General features: G+C 38.6%; 1 protein-coding gene across 2 annotated transcripts in view; it reads left to right on the top strand.

The window, feature by feature from the left end:
* LOC129782124 (uncharacterized) overlaps nucleotides 1-27,975 on the top strand; it is a 205,134-nt gene that overhangs the window by 102,772 nt on the left and 74,387 nt on the right. For both annotated transcript variants that reach the window (XM_055789532.1, XM_055789531.1), the window contains exons 6-8: nucleotides 2,725-2,880; nucleotides 11,366-11,521; nucleotides 20,414-20,569. In XM_055789532.1, the coding sequence (XP_055645507.1) occupies nucleotides 2,725-2,880; nucleotides 11,366-11,521; nucleotides 20,414-20,569 (468 nt within the window). The remainder of the gene's footprint in view (nucleotides 1-2,724; nucleotides 2,881-11,365; nucleotides 11,522-20,413; nucleotides 20,570-27,975) is intronic.

Raw genomic sequence — 27,975 nt, 5'->3', positions numbered from 1 at the left:
AGATTCTGGCTGATGTATTTCTTTTAGTCCATGGTTGATCATCAATTTCTGATTGAACCCATACAACTTGTGAGATCGCGCTGAAAACATCCTTGTACTCCTCGAACTTCCGCTTCTTGGTAAGTTTGCTTATCTGCTGGTATGTCGTTGTGGGCAATTAACTGCCTCCAGACTGGTGTTGAGTACTGTGCGTGTCTAACTATTTCCTTTGCCGTTGTTAACTTCCGATGAAATTGCAAGGGTGGTTGACTGGCTATAGCGCAGAGAGTGTTAATTGGTGTTGTTTTTGAACAACCCGTTATTTTTCTCAAACAAACGTTATTCGTGACCGTGAGTTTTTCCAGGTTCGTTTTTGAAGAGTTTGCGTATATCGAAACCCCATATTCCAGGTAGCTCCGAACTATTGCGTTGTACACTATGTTTAGGGTTTGAGGGTGTCCTCCATTTCGTGTACTGCTCACGACCTTCAGCATGTTAATCCTGTCAGTGGAGCAACTCTTAATCTCCCTTATATGTGCTCCATAAGTTAATGAACGATCGAGTGTAACCCCAAGGTATTTGTACATGTTCACCGATTCCAATTCTGTGTGTCCTATCTTTAGCTTCAAAACTTTTTTATTGAGCTGGAATAACATGACTTTTGTTTTGATTTCATTTATTTTCAGGTTCAAATTTTCAGTTTTACTCTTGAATTCGTTCAAAAAGATCTGGCCGCGGTTTTGAACGTCTTCGAAGTTTTTACCTTTGATTATCTCCATGAAGTCGTCGGCGTATTGCACCAGAACTACTCCTTCCGTTATTCCATTGTGTAGCTGTGCCGTATAGATGTTGAACAATACAGGGGACAAAACGTCTCCTTGAGGAAGTCCATCTCTGACGGTCCTTTCAACTGTCCTCGTTCCTACCTGTATTTGGATTGTTCTATCCTTAAGGAAGTTCACAATCCATTTGATAAATTCGATTGGAGTACCGTATTCAAAGAGGATTTGTTCCAGAGTTCCTGTTTTTACGGTGTTGTACGCATTTGACATATCAATGAAGATCGCACCTGCTACTTTACCTTCTCTTTTGATAGCGTTAATGTGGTTCGTGACGTAGCTCAAGCATGTTGTGGTAGAGTTATGTCTTCGGAAACCAAATGATGTATTCGGCAACACACGCTTCTTCTGGATAAATTGATTGAGTTCACCTAGTACTGCCGAGTTAATAATCTTCAAAGGGCAGTTAAGCATGGAAATCGGTCGTAGGTTGCTGATTATTTCTGGGTTCCGTCCCGGTTTTGGTATAGCAATTACTTTTATTTTGTTCAACGCTAAATCAGCTCTACCATTTTTCCACATTCTGTTGAGGTCGTAAATCACGCTATCTCGAACATCTGGTTTTATACTTCTTAACATTTCGTAGCTAAGGCCATCTGGGCCTGCTGCAGATGGCTTCTTCTTCTTATGTAGAATTTCGTTCCATTTTTCCACGCTCAAAATGTCGTACGTGACCTCCTTGTAGAGACAGTCACCGTAGTCGTCCCCACTTGGGAAATTGGCATTCAGGAATTGGATTGCGGCTTCTTCGTCTTCATGTACGACCGAGGGCTGGTTCATTTTCTTCTTTTTGCCCGTTAGTCCGTTAATCTTCTTCCATAACTCTTTACTGCTCGTGCTTGGGTCGATCTCATTGACGTATTCTTGAAATTTCTCCCTCATGAGTTTGTGTTTGCACCTTGTGAACAAACTTTCTCTCCTTTTCATCTCCATTAAATCCTCTAGATTGCCACTGTTGTTGAATTTGGTCCTAGCTTCGTTTTTGCTTCTCCATGCTTCTTCCACTTCTGCACTCCACCAAAACTTCGGTTCGTACCGGTTCTTCTGCTTCGCTGTTTTCTGGATTTTTCGTGCTATCTGTTGTAGTTCGGCCCATCCGTATACTTGCTTTGTGTCCAAATTTCCTAATTGTTCCGTCACTTGTTTCCGGTTGATAAAGTATTTGTTTGTGGTTGTTTGTTCAGTCTTGATTGTGATGTGGATGACAAGGTGTCTGCTGCCAATCCCGTACTGCAGAATCTCCATTTTCGTATCATGGTATAGTGCTGGGGAGACCATAACCAGATCGATCGTGGATGATTTTTTGTTGAGCTCCGCTGGTATGTATGTTGGTTCACCATTGTTCAGCAGGATTATATCCTCGTCATTGATAAAGTCGAAAAGGATTCTCCCTTTCGCGTCCGAGTGGTGACGATCCCATAGATGATGATGTGAGTTCAAATCACCGCCTATTAGAACCTTTTTGTACTTTTCTACGCTTTTGAATAACTTTGTCAGGAATTCTTTGAATTCGTTGACCGATGCACTTGGTGAAACATATATTGAAAATATTGCTACATCCATTTTGGTCATATACCTGCCTACACATTGTATATCCTCCGTAGAGTCTACTACGATTGGTCTATTTTTGACTGCCTCATGGATTACGATCATGGAACCACCGTATCCATCTAACCTTGAACTATAGTAATTGTTGTATCTCGGAATTTTGTATTTACTATTTTCATATTGTTGTTTCGTCCAACATTCAGAAATCATTCCAACTGTATACTTTTCTTTAACTAATACTCTGACTAGCTCTGATTTATTCTTTTCCAAACTTTGTATATTGCACTGAAAGATTTTACAGCTCATTTTGGTTATTACTTTTTTGGTAATACTTTTTTACCCTCATGTATATTTTCAGGTGATTGCATCCAGAAATCTTTAGACGATATCTCACAAAATTCAGCCATTCGAAATGACGTTCCTTCACAACAAACAGGCTCAAAACAAAAGAATTCTGATACTGGAAATACGTTGTCTAGCAATGAAAGCACGTCTGTTGTCGATGAATTGAAAGGTATGTACAATAGAACAATCAATTTTTTTTTATTCTTCTAATTTGTTGATTCGTATGTTGTAATTTAAAAACCAAAGATTGTTTAAAGCACTGGTTGGAAAACTTATGAAGCGATCGCCGTTGACGTATTCTATGACCAAAACCGCGTTCTCTCTTGACCTCTCCGTCATTGGTTCCGATCTAAAATTGATTGGATTGTTATATATTTGGATTTTTGAAATATTTTGAGCGTATCAGTGGTGCAATGAGTTTGTTCTCTATGATCGGAAAAATTACCGACTGGACCATTTTTGGATCCATTACATCACGGGAACACCAAGCCAAACTGATGGTATTGGATTACATCACGGGAACACCAAGCCGAATGCGTAAATGGGTGCGAATATTACTTCGCTCGGACGCATTCATACGCAAACAATTTTTCATGACTGTTCCATGCGAAAGCAGAACAGAAACCGATGCGAGTGAAAGTACTCACGCCTTGCGTATGTCTGCTTTTCGCGTTGACGGTGGAATGGTGTCATCTGGATACGACATTAGTTTGTATGAGACCAGCTATTCTCTATCAGATTAGTCGCCCTTAAAGTAGTTTTAAATTGCTTGCACAAAATATGTGCAATTTTTCATATTTTTTGTTTGGACAACACATAGGTTCCATGTAAGAACATTTTTCATGATGTTCATTCAGAGAAAAAAATCAGCAGCGATCTTCACTCACAATCAATCGTACAAACAATTACGATAACTCGTACACGCAATAGGCCATGCAATGGATTGAAAGCAACGAAAAACCTTTTTGCTCAATTCGCCCTCACTAGAAGATTTCATGTTTACCTTATTCATGCATCGCCCCAGCTTCCCCCAGATTTTTTTTCTGATGAGGAAGTATATGAATGTTTCGCGGAATTGAAAAAAAAACATGAAATTGAAAATATATAGCTTCGGTTTGAAAACTTCTTCTTCTTCTTCAATGGCACTAACGTTCCTAGGGGAACTTCGCCGTCTCAACGTAGTATTACTTGCGTCATTTTTATTAGTACTTAGTTGAGATTTCGATGCCAAATAACACGCCTTGAATGCATTCTGAGTGGCAAGCTCTAGAATACGGGTGATCACAGTGCAAGTCGGAGGAAATTTCTTTGACGAAAAATTCTCCCGACCAGAACGGGAATCGAACCCGAACACCCGGCATGTTAGTTATGACGCTAACCACTCGGCCACGGGAGCACTCGTACCAACTTATATGATACGCCAAACGATGATGAACAACGAATGACGAAGCTAGAGAGAATCGCAATGTCGTAGTGTTGATGTTTTCTGAGAAATGAACGAATTATTGATTTCTTGGTCTCTCAGACCTATGCGCGAGTATAGGAGTGTTAACCGTCATGGTGTTTCGTCGAATTTTTTCGGATATGCTAAATCTTTTACGGTTGAACCATAAAAATGATTCCCTGGTGGTGGAGGAGACTGGGAAGAAGAATTCAGGGTCTGCAGGAGTAAAATGCGGACTTAGAGAAGGTGCTCCCGTTCTAAAATAGTAGTATTCAAATTCAGAGTGCCGAGGAAAATATACCATACTAGTGGTCAATGATTCTATAAATGTACCTCTTTTGAACTAGTAGCTATTAGGACCAAGCAGAAATATTCAAACAAATGAGCTATTTCATTCAACATTCAAAGAACAGGTAATTTTGAACAGAAAAAAAATTATGTTGGTACAATAATAACATTGTGCATCATTCTCATTGTGTACTTTTTTTTCAATCATCCTCAAAAAATCATGAAATGGTAAATTTATCAATATACTAAAATACCATTTCATTCAAAAACAATTATTCTGCACCATGTTTATTTCAAAATTATATTTAATGTAACTTTTAAAATTATGACATCATACTTTTTTATTACAAATATATCTGTTCTTTTTGATTACAAGAAATAAATATTCGCTCGGTTAATCGAATACTGAAAAACAATTATTCGAATGAATCGAATATTTAAAAATGACCCCACGATTAATCGACAATTGAATAAACGAAAAATTTAGACATCTCTATTTGCAGTCAAATCCCTTTCCACAGTCCTCTGTATATTTATACCGTTTCCCCTGCGCGCTTATTGACGACACGGTCACACCTTTATTCCACACATCTTGATTGAAACCAAGACGGGTCTATGGTACTAGGTGAGGCCGTTTCTTCACTAAGTTGGTTAGGGGAGCGGTATATGAAAACAGAAACTTGGGCACAAGCGTATTGTGTTTTGTTTACAAACAAAACAGTAGACTTCCAAGATAGCTGAAGAGTGGTTTTAGCAAGTTGACCCACCTTAGGAATACTTCTACGCACCTTGGTTGAAACTAATTCATATTCAAAGACAATTTCGCTATATCTTTTCTCTGAGTGTACCATAAGTCACAAACGTCATAAGGATAAACAAAAGCGCTTTGTGGTTCACTTCGAGAAAACTGTTTTGCTTTTAATATGAATATTCAAGTTATCAACACTTATTAAATTCATTGCTTACCGGTCATTCATTACATTTTTTGTTTTTCTTGGTTGAGAATAATACTATAAAAACTGTGCCTCATAAGAAAGTGCTGGTTAGAAACTGTGATGGAATATAAAGAAGTATAAACATCATTGCAATCTGTTTTAAGATCTTATGGAAACCCTAAAAGTGATGTCTCAAACTTCGGCGGAAAGTAAAAACTCTAGCCGGGAAACCTCACCTAGTCGCAAAAATTGCCATTCAGGTAATTTATACTATAAACTAACGCATATTTTTCTTCTGTTTTGTTTATACAATTCATTGGGACCCAAAAAATTCTTCATTCGTGTGATAAATTTTGCTAATTGTTCGAAATGGATGTTTTTTAGTTGTTTTTCTAAAATGTTCACTTATGATGTGAAAATTTCCAGATACAGTAAGTTACATCTTATTCGACAGATCTGACGAATTTATGCAAAGCTACATCAGTTTATGCGACACCTACGTTAGGCCGCGGTGCAATTGCTTGCAGCTCATTAATGCTGGTTTAGAGTTCCCGTTAACGTGAACTTGAACAGGTGGTGGAATAGTACGATCATTTCACGGATGATTTTGTTCACGTTCATATTAAAAGTTCGGCAGTAAACGTGAAGTAAATAAATATCGATCTTCAATAAAGTAGTTTGGGTGAAGCATACAGTTGTTCATCAACCCGAAGCAACGAAGTTTTGACGTAGAACTACGTCTTTCATTTCTATACCGGGGTGTAAAATCAAAGTTTCGAAAACGAAAGCGTTACGCCGGAGACCGAGATTTTGAGCGTTAATAGCTCCTAAACAACTGAACGAAATGGTATGATAAACACTTCATTCGAAAGATAAAATGTCTACGCGTTCTATACTTGTCACTTTTTGATCCAAAAACTTGTTTCAATAGTCTTAAAATTGCTTTCAAAACAGGCTATTGAAATCACCAATCGGTATATAAGCGAGCACCGCTCGGAAATCCACTCAGTTCTAATTGATCTAATTGAAAAAATGATCACAAGTGTAAGTGTAAATTTTGTGTTGTGGTGAAAATTACTTGATATGTGAAACGATTTATTTCAATTTTCATAAATAAAAAACCAAGCTGTTTTTCCGCTCGAGAACGGGTCGTTTGGTTAAGCGGCGAGAAAAATTGTAGAAGTGAAGAAATATTAGAAAAAGTGACTTCCCATATGCTCTACATATAGTATAGTGTAGGTGTTGTTAGTCCAATTAAAATTCGCATTGGGTTGAATTAAACACAAACTAAAAATTATAAAAGAAAATTACTTTTTCCGTTTCCAATATGTTTTCTATATATTAAGGTTAAAGTGGAAGCTAGCAACAAATGGCTGCCACAATGGCGCTCATTTCTTTCATGTCCCTCCCTCATCACTCGCCCGAAAATCAATAATTTTGCGAAACAGTGTGAAGAAAATGATCGTTTTCGCACACTTCCCATCAAAACTCGAGCAAGTGCTCTGAAAGTTAAATTTTCATTTTTCAATCTTCGACCATGGTTTTGTTTGTTTGGTGAAATTCGTTATTTTTTCGACACTGATGCCAGACAACATCATCGAAACAGCTATAAAAACTACTCAATAAAATGTTATTCCTTAGTCATAGCGTTTCAGTCATGAAAATCAATAGAATAAAATTTTATTGATATCAATACAATTATTATTTTTACGTTTAATGGGTGTATAATGTAAGTTTAAGCAACTTTAACATTGGGTAAGAAAATTGTTTGAATTGAAAATGCTTTCAAAAATAGTAAACGGAAAAGTATTACATTACATCAAAATGCCTCGGCCAACGAATATGTTCGAATATGCTCTCCAACGTGAATAGGTTCACAACAATACGATCAACGAAGGAAAATATTAAGGAATTCACCTCTATTCCGGATCCCGAACGGGTTGAAATTGGCAAAATAATGCATTTTGTAACCCGTTCGACTTCTTCTTCTTCTTCTAAATCGTGGGACTTTGACAATCCCCACTGTCAAATGGCACAGCATACTTGCTATCAAGACGGGTCTATGGTACTAGGTGAGGCCGTTTCGCCACTAAGTTGGTTAGGGGAGCGGTATATGAAAACAGCACGGAAGAAAGTAGAAGGGGAATTATTTGCTTGTAGCGTGAAAGAGATAGACTGATCACGAGCGAGCTTCGGCAATAGCGTATTGTGTTTCGTTTACAAACAAAACACAGTAGACTTTCAAGATGGCTGAAGAGTGGTTATAGCAAGTTGGCCCACCTTAGTATATACTTCTAGGCGCCTTGCTTGCTATAACGCCAGTCAGTTTTTCATTGGGAGTAGCTTTTGTTTATTTTCGTCTTGTCAAAAGGTGCAAAGAGCGGTTTAGATTTTCATTTCGATTTCTTTGAGAAATTTACAAATGTTTTTCAGAGTATCAATGTTTTTGTCGTCGAAAGCATCTTGGATTGAGATATATTTGTCAAGGTTGTGTTTGTCTCTGTGTGTTACGTAGTTAATACAGTTGAAAATTATGTGTTCTGATGTGTTAAGGCAGTTGCAAAGCTGGCAGTAGAACTCATCTTTAATTTTCATCTTGCTCAGCCAGAATGGAGAATAATCATGTCCGGCCAGTAGACGGTTTAGGGTTCTTATCTCGGTGTTGGTTAGTGGCAGGTTATGGAACCAATATTTCGAATTAATCCCTGTCTGCAGTTTGAAAAACTTTCTTCCTTTGCCAAATTCTTGAGTGTAGTTTACATACCATTGTTGTATTTTTTCAGTGACGTCGTTCTTGATCCAGTTGATTGCATCGTGTGGTAAAAACCGATTGTGGATCACCTCGTTCGACTGGAGCCCGGCTTTAGCCAGACTATCAGCTATCTCGTTGCCTTCCAGGTTCACGTGCCGCGGAATCCACTGAATACAGGAGTTGGTTGTTATGGCTGTTTCCAGGATTTCCTGAATGATTTCGTCCCTTTCTGTTGCATCTAGTTGCCCTCTGATGAACTCACATCCAGACTTCGAATCAGTAAGAATAACAGCATTATTGAGCTGGTTCCTCTTCAAATACCGTAGAGCTTCTCCAATCGCTTCCAGCTCAGCCGACATCGTACATACAGAGTGATTTAGTTTCCTGCTGATCATCCTCTTGCTGTAGTCATCGTAGATTCCAATGCCACAGTGATCGTTGTCCTTCGAAGCATCCGTATAGATCTTCCGGTGGAACTTGTATTGTCCGTGAATTTTTCCCAGTTGCTTCAAGATTCTGGCTGATGTATTTCTTTTAGTCCATGGTTGATCATCAATTTCTGATTGAACCCATACAACTTGTGAGATCGCGCTGAAAACATCCTTGTACTCCTCGAACTTCCGCTTCTTGGTAAGTTTGCTTATCTGCTGGTATGTCGTTGTGGGCAATTAACTGCCTCCAGACTGGTGTTGAGTACTGTGCGTGTCTAACTATTTCCTTTGCCGTTGTTAACTTCCGATGAAATTGCAAGGGTGGTTGACTGGCTATAGCGCAGAGAGTGTTAATTGGTGTTGTTTTTGAACAACCCGTTATTTTTCTCAAACAAACGTTATTCGTGACCGTGAGTTTTTCCAGGTTCGTTTTTGAAGAGTTTGCGTATATCGAAACCCCATATTCCAGGTAGCTCCGAACAATTGCGTTGTACAGTATGTTTAGGGTTTGAGGGTGTCCTCCATTTCGTGTACTGCTCACGACCTTCAGCATGTTAATCCTGTCAGTGGAGCAACTCTTAATCTCCCTTATATGTGCTCCATAAGTTAATGAACGATCGAGTGTAACCCCAAGGTATTTGTACATGTTCACCGATTCCAATTCTGTGTGTCCTATCTTTAGCTTCAAAACTTTTTTATTGAGCTGGAATAACATGACTTTTGTTTTGATTTCATTTATTTTCAGGTTCAAATTTTCAGTTTTACTCTTGAATTCGTTCAAAAAGATCTGGCCGCGGTTTTGAACGTCTTCGAAGTTTTTACCTTTGATTATCTCCATGAAGTCGTCGGCGTATTGCACCAGAACTACTCCTTCCGTTATTCCATTGTGTAGCTGTGCCGTATAGATGTTGAACAATACAGGGGACAAAACGTCTCCTTGAGGAAGTCCATCTCTGACGGTCCTTTCAACTGTCCTCGTTCCTACCTGTATTTGGATTGTTCTATCCTTAAGGAAGTTCACAATCCATTTGATAAATTCGATTGGAGTACCGTATTCAAAGAGGATTTGTTCCAGAGTTCCTGTTTTTACGGTGTTGTACGCATTTGACATATCAATGAAGATCGCACCTGCTACTTTACCTTCTCTTTTGATAGCGTTAATGTGGTTCGTGACGTAGCTCAAGCATGTTGTGGTAGAGTTATGTCTTCGGAAACCAAATGATGTATTCGGCAACACACGCTTCTTCTGGATAAATTGATTGAGTTCACCTAGTACTGCCGAGTTAATAATCTTCAAAGGGCAGTTAAGCATGGAAATCGGTCGTAGGTTGCTGATTATTTCTGGGTTCCGTCCCGGTTTTGGTATAGCAATTACTTTTATTTTGTTCAACGCTAAATCAGCTCTACCATTTTTCCACATTCTGTTGAGGTCGTAAATCACGCTATCTCGAACATCTGGTTTTATACTTCTTAACATTTCGTAGCTAAGGCCATCTGGGCCTGCTGCAGATGGCTTCTTCTTCTTATGTAGAATTTCGTTCCATTTTTCCACGCTCAAAATGTCGTACGTGACCTCCTTGTAGAGACAGTCACCGTAGTCGTCCCCACTTGGGAAATTGGCATTCAGGAATTGGATTGCGGCTTCTTCGTCTTCATGTACGACCGAGGGCTGGTTCATTTTCTTCTTTTTGCCCGTTAGTCCGTTAATCTTCTTCCATAACTCTTTACTGCTCGTGCTTGGGTCGATCTCATTGACGTATTCTTGAAATTTCTCCCTCATGAGTTTGTGTTTGCACCTTGTGAACAAACTTTCTCTCCTTTTCATCTCCATTAAATCCTCTAGATTGCCACTGTTGTTGAATTTGGTCCTAGCTTCGTTTTTGCTTCTCCATGCTTCTTCCACTTCTGCACTCCACCAAAACTTCGGTTCGTACCGGTTCTTCTGCTTCGCTGTTTTCTGGATTTTTCGTGCTATCTGTTGTAGTTCGGCCCATCCGTATACTTGCTTTGTGTCCAAATTTCCTAATTGTTCCGTCACTTGTTTCCGGTTGATAAAGTATTTGTTTGTGGTTGTTTGTTCAGTCTTGATTGTGATGTGGATGACAAGGTGTCTGCTGCCAATCCCGTACTGCAGAATCTCCATTTTCGTATCATGGTATAGTGCTGGGGAGACCATAACCAGATCGATCGTGGATGATTTTTTGTTGAGCTCCGCTGGTATGTATGTTGGTTCACCATTGTTCAGCAGGATTATATCCTCGTCATTGATAAAGTCGAAAAGGATTCTCCCTTTCGCGTCCGAGTGGTGACGATCCCATAGATGATGATGTGAGTTCAAATCACCGCCTATTAGAACCTTTTTGTACTTTTCTACGCTTTTGAATAACTTTGTCAGGAATTCTTTGAATTCGTTGACCGATGCACTTGGTGAAACATATATTGAAAATATTGCTACATCCATTTTGGTCATATACCTGCCTACACATTGTATATCCTCCGTAGAGTCTACTACGATTGGTCTATTTTTGACTGCCTCATGGATTACGATCATGGAACCACCGTATCCATCTAACCTTGAACTATAGTAATTGTTGTATCTCGGAATTTTGTATTTACTATTTTCATATTGTTGTTTCGTCCAACATTCAGAAATTATTCCAACTGTATACTTTTCTTTAACTAATACTCTGACTAGCTCTGATTTATTCTTTTCCAAACTTTGTATATTGCACTGAAAGATTTTACAGCTCATTTTGGTTATTACTTTTTTGGTAATACTTTTTTACCCTCATGTATATTTTCAGGTGATTGCATCCAGAAATCTTTAGACGATATCTCACAAAATTCAGCCATTCGAAATGACGTTCCTTCACAACAAACAGGCTCAAAACAAAAGAATTCTGATACTGGAAATACGTTGTCTAGCAATGAAAGCACGTCTGTTGTCGATGAATTGAAAGGTATGTACAATAGAACAATCAATTTTTTTTTATTCTTCTAATTTGTTGATTCGTATGTTGTAATTTAAAAACCAAAGATTGTTTAAAGCACTGGTTGGAAAACTTATGAAGCGATCGCCGTTGACGTATTCTATGACCAAAACCGCGTTCTCTCTTGACCTCTCCGTCATTGGTTCCGATCTAAAATTGATTGGATTGTTATATATTTGGATTTTTGAAATATTTTGAGCGTATCAGTGGTGCAATGAGTTTGTTCTCTATGATCGGAAAAATTACCGACTGGACCATTTTTGGATCCATTACATCACGGGAACACCAAGCCAAACTGATGGTATTGGATTACATCACGGGAACACCAAGCCGAATGCGTAAATGGGTGCGAATATTACTTCGCTCGGACGCATTCATACGCAAACAATTTTTCATGACTGTTCCATGCGAAAGCAGAACAGAAACCGATGCGAGTGAAAGTACTCACGCCTTGCGTATGTCTGCTTTTCGCGTTGACGGTGTCATCTGGATACGACATTAGTTTTTATGAGCGTTGATGGTGTCATCTGGATACGACATTAGTTTGTATGAGACCAGCTATTCTCTATCAGATTAGTCGCCCTTAAAGTAGTTTTAAATTGCTTGCACAAAATATGTGCAATTTTTCATATTTTTTGTTTGGACAACACATAGGTTCCATGTAAGAACATTTTTCATGATGTTCATTCAGAGAAAAAAATCAGCAGCGATCTTCACTCACAATCAATCGTACAAACAATTACGATAACTCGTACACGCAATAGGCCATGCAATGGATTGAAAGCAACGAAAAACCTTTTTGCTCAATTCGCCCTCACTAGAAGATTTCATGTTTACCTTATTCATGCATCGCCCCAGCTTCCCCCAGATTTTTTTTCTGATGAGGAAGTATATGAATGTTTCGCGGAATTGAAAAAAAAAACATGAAATTGAAAATATATAGCTTCGGTTTGAAAACTTCTTCTTCTTCTTCAATGGCACTAACGTTCCTAGGGGAACTTCGCCGTCTCAACGTAGTATTACTTGCGTCATTTTTATTAGTACTTAGTTGAGATTTCGATGCCAAATAACACGCCTTGAATGCATTCTGAGTGGCAAGCTCTAGAATACGGGTGATCACAGTGCAAGTCGGAGGAAATTTCTTTGACGAAAAATTCTCCCGACCAGAACGGGAATCGAACCCGAACACCCGGCATGTTAGTTATGACGCTAACCACTCGGCCACGGGAGCACTCGTACCAACTTATATGATACGCCAAACGATGATGAACAACGAATGACGAAGCTAGAGAGAATCGCAATGTCGTAGTGTTGATGTTTTCTGAGAAATGAACGAATTATTGATTTCTTGGTCTCTCAGACCTATGCGCGAGTATAGGAGTGTTAACCGTCATGGTGTTTCGTCGAATTTTTTCGGATATGCTAAATCTTTTACGGTTGAACCATAAAAATGATTCCCTGGTGGTGGAGGAGACTGGGAAGAAGAATTCAGGGTCTGCAGGAGTAAAATGCGGACTTAGAGAAGGTGCTCCCGTTCTAAAATAGTAGTATTCAAATTCAGAGTGCCGAGGAAAATATACCATACTAGTGGTCAATGATTCTATAAATGTACCTCTTTTGAACTAGTAGCTATTAGGACCAAGCAGAAATATTCAAACAAATGAGCTATTTCATTCAACATTCAAAGAACAGGTAATTTTGAACAGAAAAAAAATTATGTTGGTACAATAATAACATTGTGCATCATTCTCATTGTGTACTTTTTTTTCAATCATCCTCAAAAAATCATGAAATGGTAAATTTATCAATATACTAAAATACCATTTCATTCAAAAACAATTATTCTGCACCATGTTTATTTCAAAATTATATTTAATGTAACTTTTAAAATTATGACATCATACTTTTTTATTACAAATATATCTGTTCTTTTTGATTACAAGAAATAAATATTCGCTCGGTTAATCGAATACTGAAAAACAATTATTCGAATGAATCGAATATTTAAAAATGACCCCACGATTAATCGACAATTGAATAAACGAAAAATTTAGACATCTCTATTTGCAGTCAAATCCCTTTCCACAGTCCTCTGTATATTTATACCGTTTCCCCTGCGCACTTATTGACGACACGGTCACACCTTTATTCCACACATCTTGATTGAAACCAAGACGGGTCTATGGTACTAGGTGAGGCCGTTTCTTCACTAAGTTGGTTAGGGGAGCGGTATATGAAAACAGAAACTTGGGCACAAGCGTATTGTGTTTTGTTTACAAACAAAACAGTAGACTTCCAAGATAGCTGAAGAGTGGTTTTAGCAAGTTGACCCACCTTAGGAATACTTCTACGCACCTTGGTTGAAACTAATTCATATTCAAAGACAATTTCGCTATATCTTTTCTCTGAGTGTACCATAAGTCACAAACGTCATAAGGATAAACAAAAGCGCTTTGTGGTTCACTTCGAGAAAACTGTTTTGCTTTTAATATGAATATTCAAGTTATCAACACTTATTAAATTCATTGCTTACCGGTCATTCATTACATTTTTTGTTTTTCTTGGTTGAGAATAATACTATAAAAACTGTGCCTCATAAGAAAGTGCTGGTTAGAAACTGTGATGGAATATAAAGAAGTATAAACATCATTGCAATCTGTTTTAAGATCTTATGGAAACCCTAAAAGTGATGTCTCAAACTTCGGCGGAAAGTAAAAACTCTAGCCGGGAAACCTCACCTAGTCGCAAAAATTGCCATTCAGGTAATTTATACTATAAACTAACGCATATTTTTCTTCTGTTTTGTTTATACAATTCATTGGGACCCAAAAAATTCTTCATTCGTGTGATAAATTTTGCTAATTGTTCGAAATGGATGTTTTTTAGTTGTTTTTCTAAAATGTTCACTTATGATGTGAAAATTTCCAGATACAGTAAGTTACATCTTATTCGACAGATCTGACGAATTTATGCAAAGCTACATCAGTTTATGCGACACCTACGTTAGGCCGCGGTGCAATTGCTTGCAGCTCATTAATGCTGGTTTAGAGTTCCCGTTAACGTGAACTTGAACAGGTGGTGGAATAGTACGATCATTTCACGGATGATTTTGTTCACGTTCATATTAAAAGTTCGGCAGTAAACGTGAAGTAAATAAATATCGATCTTCAATAAAGTAGTTTGGGTGAAGCATACAGTTGTTCATCAACCCGAAGCAACGAAGTTTTGACGTAGAACTACGTCTTTCATTTCTATACCGGGGTGTAAAATCAAAGTTTCGAAAACGAAAGCGTTACGCCGGAGACCGAGATTTTGAGCGTTAATAGCTCCTAAACAACTGAACGAAATGGTATGATAAACACTTCATTCGAAAGATAAAATGTCTACGCGTTCTATACTTGTCACTTTTTGATCCAAAAACTTGTTTCAATAGTCTTAAAATTGCTTTCAAAACAGGCTATTGAAATCACCAATCGGTATATAAGCGAGCACCGCTCGGAAATCCACTCAGTTCTAATTGATCTAATTGAAAAAATGATCACAAGTGTAAGTGTAAATTTTGTGTTGTGGTGAAAATTACTTGATATGTGAAACGATTTATTTCAATTTTCATAAATAAAAAACCAAGCTGTTTTTCCGCTCGAGAACGGGTCGTTTGGTTAAGCGGCGAGAAAAATTGTAGAAGTGAAGAAATATTAGAAAAAGTGACTTCCCATATGCTCTACATATAGTATAGTGTAGGTGTTGTTAGTCCAATTAAAATTCGCATTGGGTTGAATTAAACACAAACTAAAAATTATAAAAGAAAATTACTTTTTCCGTTTCCAATATGTTTTCTATATATTAAGGTTAAAGTGGAAGCTAGCAACAAATGGCTGCCACAATGGCGCTCATTTCTTTCATGTCCCTCCCTCATCACTCGCCCGAAAATCAATAATTTTGCGAAACAGTGTGAAGAAAATGATCGTTTTCGCACACTTCCCATCAAAACTCGAGCAAGTGCTCTGAAAGTTAAATTTTCATTTTTCAATCTTCGACCATGGTTTTGTTTGTTTGGTGAAATTCGTTATTTTTTCGACACTGATGCCAGACAACATCATCGAAACAGCTATAAAAACTACTCAATAAAATGTTATTCCTTAGGCGGCTCGCACACCGCAGCAATAAGCAACTAGCAAACTGCAGTACACAATATGCAACAGGAAACATATTTTGTTGTTCTTCGCATACCAGAGCAATAAAAACCCCTGACATTATGCAAACAATCGCCTTAATGTACGAAACTTGTCAAAATATGAGCGATAAGTTGCTATTCAACCGACACGCCGTGTTGCTAGCGACATGTGTTGCTCTGTAAAGGCGACAGCGATATCGTATTGCGTCGGTGTGCGAGATCAACAAAGATTAAATGGAAAAATCCATTGGTGATAATATTGCTTATTGCATGTTGACAGTTGCTAGTTGCTCATTGCTCCGGTGTGCGAGCCGCCTTAGTCATAGCGTTTCAGTCATGAAAATCAATAGAATAAAATTTTATTGATATCAATACAATTATTATTTTTACGTTTAATGGGTGTATAATGTAAGTTTAAGCAACTTTAACATTGGGTAAGAAAATTGTATTGCAGAGCTCGGAACTCTGCCACGGCTGCCTATGCTTTCAAAAATAGTAAACGGAAAAGTATTACATTACATCAAAATGCCTCGGCCAACGAATATGTTCGAATATGCTCTCCAACGTGAATAGGTTCACAACAATACGATCAACGAAGGAAAATATTAAGGAATTCACCTCTATTCCGGATCCCGAACGGGTTGAAATTGGCAAAATAATGCATTTTGTAACCCGTTCGACTTCTTCTTCTTCTTCTAAATCGTGGGACTTTGACAATCCCCACTGTCAAATGGCACAGCATACTTGCTATCAAGACGGGTCTATGGTACTAGGTGAGGCCGTTTCGCCACTAAGTTGGTTAGGGGAGCGGTATATGAAAACAGCACGGAAGAAAGTAGAAGGGGAATTATTTGCTTGTAGCGTGAAAGAGATAGACTGATCACGAGCGAGCTTCGGCAATAGCGTATTGTGTTTCGTTTACAAACAAAACACAGTAGACTTTCAAGATGGCTGAAGAGTGGTTATAGCAAGTTGGCCCACCTTAGTATATACTTCTAGGCGCCTTGCTTGCTATAACGCCAGTCAGTTTTTCATTGGGAGTAGCTTTTGTTTATTTTCGTCTTGTCAAAAGGTGCAAAGAGCGGTTTAGATTTTCATTTCGATTTCTTTGAGAAATTTACAAATGTTTTTCAGAGTATCAATGTTTTTGTCGTCGAAAGCAACTTGGATTGAGATATATTTGTCAAGGTTGTGTTTGTCTCTGTGTGTTACGTAGTTAATACAGTTGAAAATTATGTGTTCTGATGTGTTAAGGCAGTCGCAAAGCTGGCAGTAGAACTCATCTTTAATTTTCATCTTGCTCAGCCAGAATGGAGAATAATCGTGTCCGGCCAGTAGACGGTTTAGGGTTCTTATCTCGGTGTTGGTTAGTGGCAGGTTATGGAACCAATATTTCGAATTAATCCCTGTCTGCAGTTTGAAAAACTTTCTTCCTTTGCCAAATTCTTGAGTGTAGTTTACATACCATTGTTGTATTTTTTCAGTGACGTCGTTCTTGATCCAGTTGATTGCATCGTGTGGTAAAAACCGATTGTGGATCACCTCGTTCGACTGGAGCCCGGCTTTAGCCAGACTATCAGCTATCTCGTTGCCTTCCAGGTTCACGTGCCCCGGAATCCACTGAATACAGGAGTTGGTTGTTATGGCTGTTTCCAGGATTTCCTGAATGATTTCGTCCCTTTCTGTTGCATCTAGTTGCCCTCTGATGAACTCACATCCAGACTTCGAATCAGTAAGAATAACAGCATTATTGAGCTGGTTCCTCTTCAAATACCGTAGAGCTTCTCCAATCGCTTCCAGCTCAGCCGACATCGTACATACAGAGTGATTTAGTTTCCTGCTGATCATCCTCTTGCTGTAGTCATCGTAGATTCCAATGCCACAGTGATCGTTGTCCTTCGAAGCATCCGTATAGATCTTCCGGTGGAACTTGTATTGTCCGTGAATTTTTCCCAGTTGCTTCAAGATTCTGGCTGACGTATTTCTTTTAGTCCATGGTTGATCATCAATTTCTGATTGAACCCATACAACTTGTGAGATCTCGCTGAAAACATCCTTGTACTCCTCGAACTTCCGCTTCTTGGTAAGTTTGCTTATCTGCTGGTATGTCGTTGTGGGCAATTAACTGCCTCCAGACTGGTGTTGAGTACTGTGCGTGTCTAACTATTTCCTTTGCCGTTGTTAACTTCCGATGAAATTGCAAGGGTGGTTGACTGGCTATAGCGCAGAGAGTGTTAATTGGTGTTGTTTTTGAACAACCCGTTATTTTTCTCAAACAAACGTTATTCGTGACCGTGAGTTTTTCCAGGTTCGTTTTTGAAGAGTTTGCGTATATCGAAACCCCATATTCCAGGTAGCTCCGAACTATTGCGTTGTACAGTATGTTTAGGGTTTGAGGGTGTCCTCCATTTCGTGTACTGCTCACGACCTTCAGCATGTTAATCCTGTCAGTGGAGCAACTCTTAATCTCCCTTATATGTGCTCCATAAGTTAATGAACGATCGAGTGTAACCCCAAGGTATTTGTACATGTTCACCGATTCCAATTCTGTGTGTCCTATCTTTAGCTTCAAAACTTTTTTATTGAGCTGGAATAACATGACTTTTGTTTTGATTTCATTTATTTTCAGGTTCAAATTTTCAGTTTTACTCTTGAATTCGTTCAAAAAGATCTGGCCGCGGTTTTGAACGTCTTCGAAGTTTTTACCTTTGATTATCTCCATGAAGTCGTCGGCGTATTGCACCAGAACTACTCCTTCCGTTATTCCATTGTGTACCTGTGCCGTATAGATGTTGAACAATACAGGGGACAAAACGTCTCCTTGAGGAAGTCCATCTCTGACGGTCCTTTCAACTGTCCTCGTTCCTACCTGTATTTGGATTGTTCTATCCTTAAGGAAGTTCACAATCCATTTGATAAATTCGATTGGAGTACCGTATTCAAAGAGGATTTGTTCCAGAGTTCCTGTTTTTACGGTGTTGTACGCATTTGACATATCAATGAAGATCGCACCTGCTACTTTACCTTCTCTTTTGATAGCGTTAATGTGGTTCGTGACGTAGCTCAAGCATGTTGTGGTAGAGTTATGTCTTCGGAAACCAAATGATGTATTCGGCAACACACGCTTCTTCTGGATAAATTGATTGAGTTCACCTAGTACTGCCGAGTTAATAATCTTCAAAGGGCAGTTAAGCATGGAAATCGGTCGTAGGTTGCTGATTATTTCTGGGTTCCGTCCCGGTTTTGGTATAGCAATTACTTTTATTTTGTTCAACGCTAAATCAGCTCTACCATTTTTCCACATTCTGTTGAGGTCGTAAATCACGCTATCTCGAACATCTGGTTTTATACTTCTTAACATTTCGTAGCTAAGGCCATCTGGGCCTGCTGCAGATGGCTTCTTCTTCTTATGTAGAATTTCGTTCCATTTTTCCACGCTCAAAATGTCGTACGTGACCTCCTTGTAGAGACAGTCACCGTAGTCGTCCCCACTTGGGAAATTGGCATTCAGGAATTGGATTGCGGCTTCTTCGTCTTCATGTACGACCGAGGGCTGGTTCATTTTCTTCTTTTTGCCCGTTAGTCCGTTAATCTTCTTCCATAACTCTTTACTGCTCGTGCTTGGGTCGATCTCATTGACGTATTCTTGAAATTTCTCCCTCATGAGTTTGTGTTTGCACCTTGTGAACAAACTTTCTCTCCTTTTCATCTCCATTAAATCCTCTAGATTGCCACTGTTGTTGAATTTGGTCCTAGCTTCGTTTTTGCTTCTCCATGCTTCTTCCACTTCTGCACTCCACCAAAACTTCGGTTCGTACCGGTTCTTCTGCTTCGCTGTTTTCTGGATTTTTCGTGCTATCTGTTGTAGTTCGGCCCATCCGTATACTTGCTTTGTGTCCAAATTTCCTAATTGTTCCGTCACTTGTTTCCGGTTGATAAAGTATTTGTTTGTGGTTGTTTGTTCAGTCTTGATTGTGATGTGGATGACAAGGTGTCTGCTGCCAATCCCGTACTGCAGAATCTCCATTTTCGTATCATGGTATAGTGCTGGGGAGACCATAACCAGATCGATCGTGGATGATTTTTTGTTGAGCTCCGCTGGTATGTATGTTGGTTCACCATTGTTCAGCAGGATTATATCCTCGTCATTGATAAAGTCGAAAAGGATTCTCCCTTTCGCGTCCGAGTGGTGACGATCCCATAGATGATGATGTGAGTTCAAATCACCGCCTATTAGAACCTTTTTGTACTTTTCTACGCTTTTGAATAACTTTGTCAGGAATTCTTTGAATTCGTTGACCGATGCACTTGGTGAAACATATATTGAAAATATTGCTACATCCATTTTGGTCATATACCTGCCTACACATTGTATATCCTCCGTAGAGTCTACTAAGATTGGTCTATTTTTGACTGCCTCATGGATTACGATCATGGAACCACCGTATCCATCTAACCTTGAACTATAGTAATTGTTGTATCTCGGAATTTTGTATTTACTATTTTCATATTGTTGTTTCGTCCAACATTCAGAAATTATTCCAACTGTATACTTTTCTTTAACTAATACTCTGACTAGCTCTGATTTATTCTTTTCCAAACTTTGTATATTGCACTGAAAGATTTTACAGCTCATTTTGGTTATTACTTTTTTGGTAATACTTTTTTACCCTCATGTATATTTTCAGGTGATTGCATCCAGAAATCTTTAGACGATATCTCACAAAATTCAGCCATTCGAAATGACGTTCCTTCACAACAAACAGGCTCAAAACAAAAGAATTCTGATACTGGAAATACGTTGTCTAGCAATGAAAGCACGTCTGTTGTCGATGAATTGAAAGGTATGTACAATAGAACAATCAATTTTTTTTTATTCTTCTAATTTGTTGATTCGTATGTTGTAATTTAAAAACCAAAGATTGTTTAAAGCACTGGTTGGAAAACTTATGAAGCGATCGCCGTTGACGTATTCTATGACCAAAACCGCGTTCTCTCTTGACCTCTCCGTCATTGGTTCCGATCTAAAATTGATTGGATTGTTATATATTTGGATTTTTGAAATATTTTGAGCGTATCAGTGGTGCAATGAGTTTGTTCTCTATGATCGGAAAAATTACCGACTGGACCATTTTTGGATCCATTACATCACGGGAACACCAAGCCAAACTGATGGTATTGGATTACATCACGGGAACACCAAGCCGAATGCGTAAATGGGTGCGAATATTACTTCGCTCGGACGCATTCATACGCAAACAATTTTTCATGACTGTTCCATGCGAAAGCAGAACAGAAACCGATGCGAGTGAAAGTACTCACGCCTTGCGTATGTCTGCTTTTCGCGTTGACGGTGGAATGGTGTCATCTGGATACGACATTAGTTTGTATGAGACCAGCTATTCTCTATCAGATTAGTCGCCCTTAAAGAAGTTTTAAATTGCTTGCACAAAATATGTGCAATTTTTCATATTTTCTGTTTGGACAACACATAGGTTCCATGTAAGAACATTTTTCATGATGTTCATTCAGAGAAAAAAATCAGCAGCGATCTTCACTCACAATCAATCGTACAAACAATTACGATAACTCGTACACGCAATAGGCCATGCAATGGATTGAAAGCAACGAAAAACCTTTTTGCTCAATTCGCCCTCACTAGAAGATTTCATGTTTACCTTATTCATGCATCGCCCCAGCTTCCCCCAGATTTTTTTTCTGATGAGGAAGTATATGAATGTTTCGCGGAATTGAAAAAAAAACATGAAATTGAAAATATATAGCTTCGGTTTGAAAACTTCTTCTTCTTCTTCAATGGCACTAACGTTCCTAGGGGAACTTCGCCGTCTCAACGTAGTATTACTTGCGTCATTTTTATTAGTACTTAGTTGAGATTTCGATGCCAAATAACACGCCTTGAATGCATTCTGAGTGGCAAGCTCTAGAATACGGGTGATCACAGTGCAAGTCGGATGAAATTTCTTTGACGAAAAATTCTCCCGACCAGAACGGGAATCGAACCCGAACACCCGGCATGTTAGTTATGACGCTAACCACTCGGCCACGGGAGCACTCGTACCAACTTATATGATACGCCAAACGATGATGAACAACGAATGACGAAGCTAGAGAGAATCGCAATGTCGTAGTGTTGATGTTTTCTGAGAAATGAACGAATTATTGATTTCTTGGTCTCTCAGACCTATGCGCGAGTATAGGAGTGTTAACCGTCATGGTGTTTCGTCGAATTTTTTCGGATATGCTAAATCTTTTACGGTTGAACCATAAAAATGATTCCCTGGTGGTGGAGGAGACTGGGAAGAAGAATTCAGGGTCTGCAGGAGTAAAATGCGGACTTAGAGAAGGTGCTCCCGTTCTAAAATAGTAGTATTCAAATTCAGAGTGCCGAGGAAAATATACCATACTAGTGGTCAATGATTCTATAAATGTACCTCTTTTGAACTAGTAGCTATTAGGACCAAGCAGAAATATTCAAACAAATGAGCTATTTCATTCAACATTCAAAGAACAGGTAATTTTGAACAGAAAAAAAATTATGTTGGTACAATAATAACATTGTGCATCATTCTCATTGTGTACTTTTTTTTCAATCATCCTCAAAAAATCATGAAATGGTAAATTTATCAATATACTAAAATACCATTTCATTCAAAAACAATTATTCTGCACCATGTTTATTTCAAAATTATATTTAATGTAACTTTTAAAATTATGACATCATACTTTTTTATTACAAATATATCTGTTCTTTTTGATTACAAGAAATAAATATTCGCTCGGTTAATCGAATACTGAAAAACAATTATTCGAATGAATCGAATATTTAAAAATGACCCCACGATTAATCGACAATTGAATAAACGAAAAATTTAGACATCTCTATTTGCAGTCAAATCCCTTTCCACAGTCCTCTGTATATTTATACCGTTTCCCCTGCGCGCTTATTGACGACACGGTCACACCTTTATTCCACACATCTTGATTGAAACCAAGACGGGTCTATGGTACTAGGTGAGGCCGTTTCTTCACTAAGTTGGTTAGGGGAGCGGTATATGAAAACAGAAACTTGGGCACAAGCGTATTGTGTTTTGTTTACAAACAAAACAGTAGACTTCCAAGATAGCTGAAGAGTGGTTTTAGCAAGTTGACCCACCTTAGGAATACTTCTACGCACCTTGGTTGAAACTAATTCATATTCAAAGACAATTTCGCTATATCTTTTCTCTGAGTGTACCATAAGTCACAAACGTCATAAGGATAAACAAAAGCGCTTTGTGGTTCACTTCGAGAAAACTGTTTTGCTTTTAATATGAATATTCAAGTTATCAACACTTATTAAATTCATTGCTTACCGGTCATTCATTACATTTTTTGTTTTTCTTGGTTGAGAATAATACTATAAAAACTGTGCCTCATAAGAAAGTGCTGGTTAGAAACTGTGATGGAATATAAAGAAGTATAAACATCATTGCAATCTGTTTTAAGATCTTATGGAAACCCTAAAAGTGATGTCTCAAACTTCGGCGGAAAGTAAAAACTCTAGCCGGGAAACCTCACCTAGTCGCAAAAATTGCCATTCAGGTAATTTATACTATAAACTAACGCATATTTTTCTTCTGTTTTGTTTATACAATTCATTGGGACCCAAAAAATTCTTCATTCGTGTGATAAATTTTGCTAATTGTTCGAAATGGATGTTTTTTAGTTGTTTTTCTAAAATGTTCACTTATGATGTGAAAATTTCCAGATACAGTAAGTTACATCTTATTCGACAGATCTGACGAATTTATGCAAAGCTACATCAGTTTATGCGACACCTACGTTAGGCCGCGGTGCAATTGCTTGCAGCTCATTAATGCTGGTTTAGAGTTCCCGTTAACGTGAACTTGAACAGGTGGTGGAATAGTACGATCATTTCACGGATGATTTTGTTCACGTTCATATTAAAAGTTCGGCAGTAAACGTGAAGTAAATAAATATCGATCTTCAATAAAGTAGTTTGGGTGAAGCATACAGTTGTTCATCAACCCGAAGCAACGAAGTTTTGACGTAGAACTACGTCTTTCATTTCTATACCGGGGTGTAAAATCAAAGTTTCGAAAACGAAAGCGTTACGCCGGAGACCGAGATTTTGAGCGTTAATAGCTCCTAAACAACTGAACGAAATGGTATGATAAACACTTCATTCGAAAGATAAAATGTCTACGCGTTCTATACTTGTCACTTTTTGATCCAAAAACTTGTTTCAATAGTCTTAAAATTGCTTTCAAAACAGGCTATTGAAATCACCAATCGGTATATAAGCGAGCACCGCTCGGAAATCCACTCAGTTCTAATTGATCTAATTGAAAAAATGATCACAAGTGTAAGTGTAAATTTTGTGTTGTGGTGAAAATTACTTGATATGTGAAACGATTTATTTCAATTTTCATAAATAAAAAACCAAGCTGTTTTTCCGCTCGAGAACGGGTCGTTTGGTTAAGCGGCGAGAAAAATTGTAGAAGTGAAGAAATATTAGAAAAAGTGACTTCCCATATGCTCTACATATAGTATAGTGTAGGTGTTGTTAGTCCAATTAAAATTCGCATTGGGTTGAATTAAACACAAACTAAAAATTATAAAAGAAAATTACTTTTTCCGTTTCCAATATGTTTTCTATATATTAAGGTTAAAGTGGAAGCTAGCAACAAATGGCTGCCACAATGGCGCTCATTTCTTTCATGTCCCTCCCTCATCACTCGCCCGAAAATCAATAATTTTGCGAAACAGTGTGAAGAAAATGATCGTTTTCGCACACTTCCCATCAAAACTCGAGCAAGTGCTCTGAAAGTTAAATTTTCATTTTTCAATCTTCGACCATGGTTTTGTTTGTTTGGTGAAATTCGTTATTTTTTCGACACTGATGCCAGACAACATCATCGAAACAGCTATAAAAACTACTCAATAAAATGTTATTCCTTAGTCATAGCGTTTCAGTCATGAAAATCAATAGAATAAAATTTTATTGATATCAATACAATTATTATTTTTACGTTTAATGGGTGTATAATGTAAGTTTAAGCAACTTTAACATTGGGTAAGAAAATTGTATTGCAGAGCTCGGAACTCTGCCACGGCTGCCTATGCTTTCAAAAATAGTAAACGGAAAAGTATTACATTACATCAAAATGCCTCGGCCAACGAATATGTTCGAATATGCTCTCCAACGTGAATAGGTTCACAACAATACGATCAACGAAGGAAAATATTAAGGAATTCACCTCTATTCCGGATCCCGAACGGGTTGAAATTGGCAAAATAATGCATTTTGTAACCCGTTCGACTTCTTCTTCTTCTTCTAAATCGTGGGACTTTGACAATCCCCACTGTCAAATGGCACAGCATACTTGCTATCAAGACGGGTCTATGGTACTAGGTGAGGCCGTTTCGCCACTAAGTTGGTTAGGGGAGCGGTATATGAAAACAGCACGGAAGAAAGTAGAAGGGGAATTATTTGCTTGTAGCGTGAAAGAGATAGACTGATCACGAGCGAGCTTCGGCAATAGCGTATTGTGTTTCGTTTACAAACAAAACACAGTAGACTTTCAAGATGGCTGAAGAGTGGTTATAGCAAGTTGGCCCACCTTAGTATATACTTCTAGGCGCCTTGCTTGCTATAACGCCAGTCAGTTTTTCATTGGGAGTAGCTTTTGTTTATTTTCGTCTTGTCAAAAGGTGCAAAGAGCGGTTTAGATTTTCATTTCGATTTCTTTGAGAAATTTACAAATGTTTTTCAGAGTATCAATGTTTTTGTCGTCGAAAGCATCTTGGATTGAGATATATTTGTCAAGGTTGTGTTTGTCTCTGTGTGTTACGTAGTTAATACAGTTGAAAATTATGTGTTCTGATGTGTTAAGGCAGTTGCAAAGCTGGCAGTAGAACTCATCTTTAATTTTCATCTTGCTCAGCCAGAATGGAGAATAATCGTGTCCGGCCAGTAGACGGTTTAGGGTTCTTATCTCGGTGTTGGTTAGTGGCAGGTTATGGAACCAATATTTCGAATTAATCCCTGTCTGCAGTTTGAAAAACTTTCTTCCTTTGCCAAATTCTTGAGTGTAGTTTACATACCATTGTTGTATTTTTTCAGTGACGTCGTTCTTGATCCAGTTGATTGCATCGTGTGGTAAAAACCGATTGTGGATCACCTCGTTCGACTGGAGCCCGGCTTTAGCCAGACTATCAGCTATCTCGTTGCCTTCCAGGTTCACGTGCCGCGGAATCCACTGAATACAGGAGTTGGTTGTTATGGCTGTTTCCAGGATTTCCTGAATGATTTCGTCCCTTTCTGTTGCATCTAGTTGCCCTCTGATGAACTCACATCCAGACTTCGAATCAGTAAGAATAACAGCATTATTGAGCTGGTTCCTCTTCAAATACCGTAGAGCTTCTCCAATCGCTTCCAGCTCAGCCGACATCGTACATACAGAGTGATTTAGTTTCCTGCTGATCATCCTCTTGCTGTAGTCATCGTAGATTCCAATGCCACAGTGATCGTTGTCCTTCGAAGCATCCGTATAGATCTTCCGGTGGAACTTGTATTGTCCGTGAATTTTTCCCAGTTGCTTCAAGATTCTGGCTGATGTATTTCTTTTAGTCCATGGTTGATCATCAATTTCTGATTGAACCCATACAACTTGTGAGATCGCGCTGAAAACATCCTTGTACTCCTCGAACTTCCGCTTCTTGGTAAGTTTGCTTATCTGCTGGTATGTCGTTGTGGGCAATTAACTGCCTCCAGACTGGTGTTGAGTACTGTGCGTGTCTAACTATTTCCTTTGCCGTTGTTAACTTCCGATGAAATTGCAAGGGTGGTTGACTGGCTATAGCGCAGAGAGTGTTAATTGGTGTTGTTTTTGAACAACCCGTTATTTTTCTCAAACAAACGTTATTCGTGACCGTGAGTTTTTCCAGGTTCGTTTTTGAAGAGTTTGCGTATATCGAAACCCCATATTCCAGGTAGCTCCGAACTATTGCGTTGTACAGTATGTTTAGGGTTTGAGGGTGTCCTCCATTTCGTGTACTGCTCACGACCTTCAGCATGTTAATCCTGTCAGTGGAGCAACTCTTAATCTCCCTTATATGTGCTCCATAAGTTAATGAACGATCGAGTGTAACCCCAAGGTATTTGTACATGTTCACCGATTCCAATTCTGTGTGTCCTATCTTTAGCTTCAAAACTTTTTTATTGAGCTGGAATAACATGACTTTTGTTTTGATTTCATTTATTTTCAGGTTCAAATTTTCAGTTTTACTCTTGAATTCGTTCAAAAAGATCTGGCCGCGGTTTTGAACGTCTTCGAAGTTTTTACCTTTGATTATCTCCATGAAGTCGTCGGCGTATTGCACCAGAACTACTCCTTCCGTTATTCCATTGTGTACCTGTGCCGTATAGATGTTGAACAATACAGGGGACAAAACGTCTCCTTGAGGAAGTCCATCTCTGACGGTCCTTTCAACTGTCCTCGTTCCTACCTGTATTTGGATTGTTCTATCCTTAAGGAAGTTCACAATCCATTTGATAAATTCGATTGGAGTACCGTATTCAAAGAGGATTTGTTCCAGAGTTCCTGTTTTTACGGTGTTGTACGCATTTGACATATCAATGAAGATCGCACCTGCTACTTTACCTTCTCTTTTGATAGCGTTAATGTGGTTCGTGACGTAGCTCAAGCATGTTGTGGTAGAGTTATGTCTTCGGAAACCAAATGATGTATTCGGCAACACACGCTTCTTCTGGATAAATTGATTGAGTTCACCTAGTACTGCCGAGTTAATAATCTTCAAAGGGCAGTTAAGCATGGAAATCGGTCGTAGGTTGCTGATTATTTCTGGGTTCCGTCCCGGTTTTGGTATAGCAATTACTTTTATTTTGTTCAACGCTAAATCAGCTCTACCATTTTTCCACATTCTGTTGAGGTCGTAAATCACGCTATCTCGAACATCTGGTTTTATACTTCTTAACATTTCGTAGCTAAGGCCATCTGGGCCTGCTGCAGATGGCTTCTTCTTCTTATGTAGAATTTCGTTCCATTTTTCCACGCTCAAAATGTCGTACGTGACCTCCTTGTAGAGACAGTCACCGTAGTCGTCCCCACTTGGGAAATTGGCATTCAGGAATTGGATTGCGGCTTCTTCGTCTTCATGTACGACCGAGGGCTGGTTCATTTTCTTCTTTTTGCCCGTTAGTCCG

Source organism: Toxorhynchites rutilus, unplaced genomic scaffold, assembly GCF_029784135.1.
Source record: "Toxorhynchites rutilus septentrionalis strain SRP unplaced genomic scaffold, ASM2978413v1 HiC_scaffold_4, whole genome shotgun sequence".
NCBI lineage: Eukaryota > Metazoa > Arthropoda > Insecta > Diptera > Culicidae > Toxorhynchites > Toxorhynchites rutilus.
Note: the sequence above shows the minus strand (reverse complement) of the source record. Positions and strands in the feature narration are given on the sequence as shown.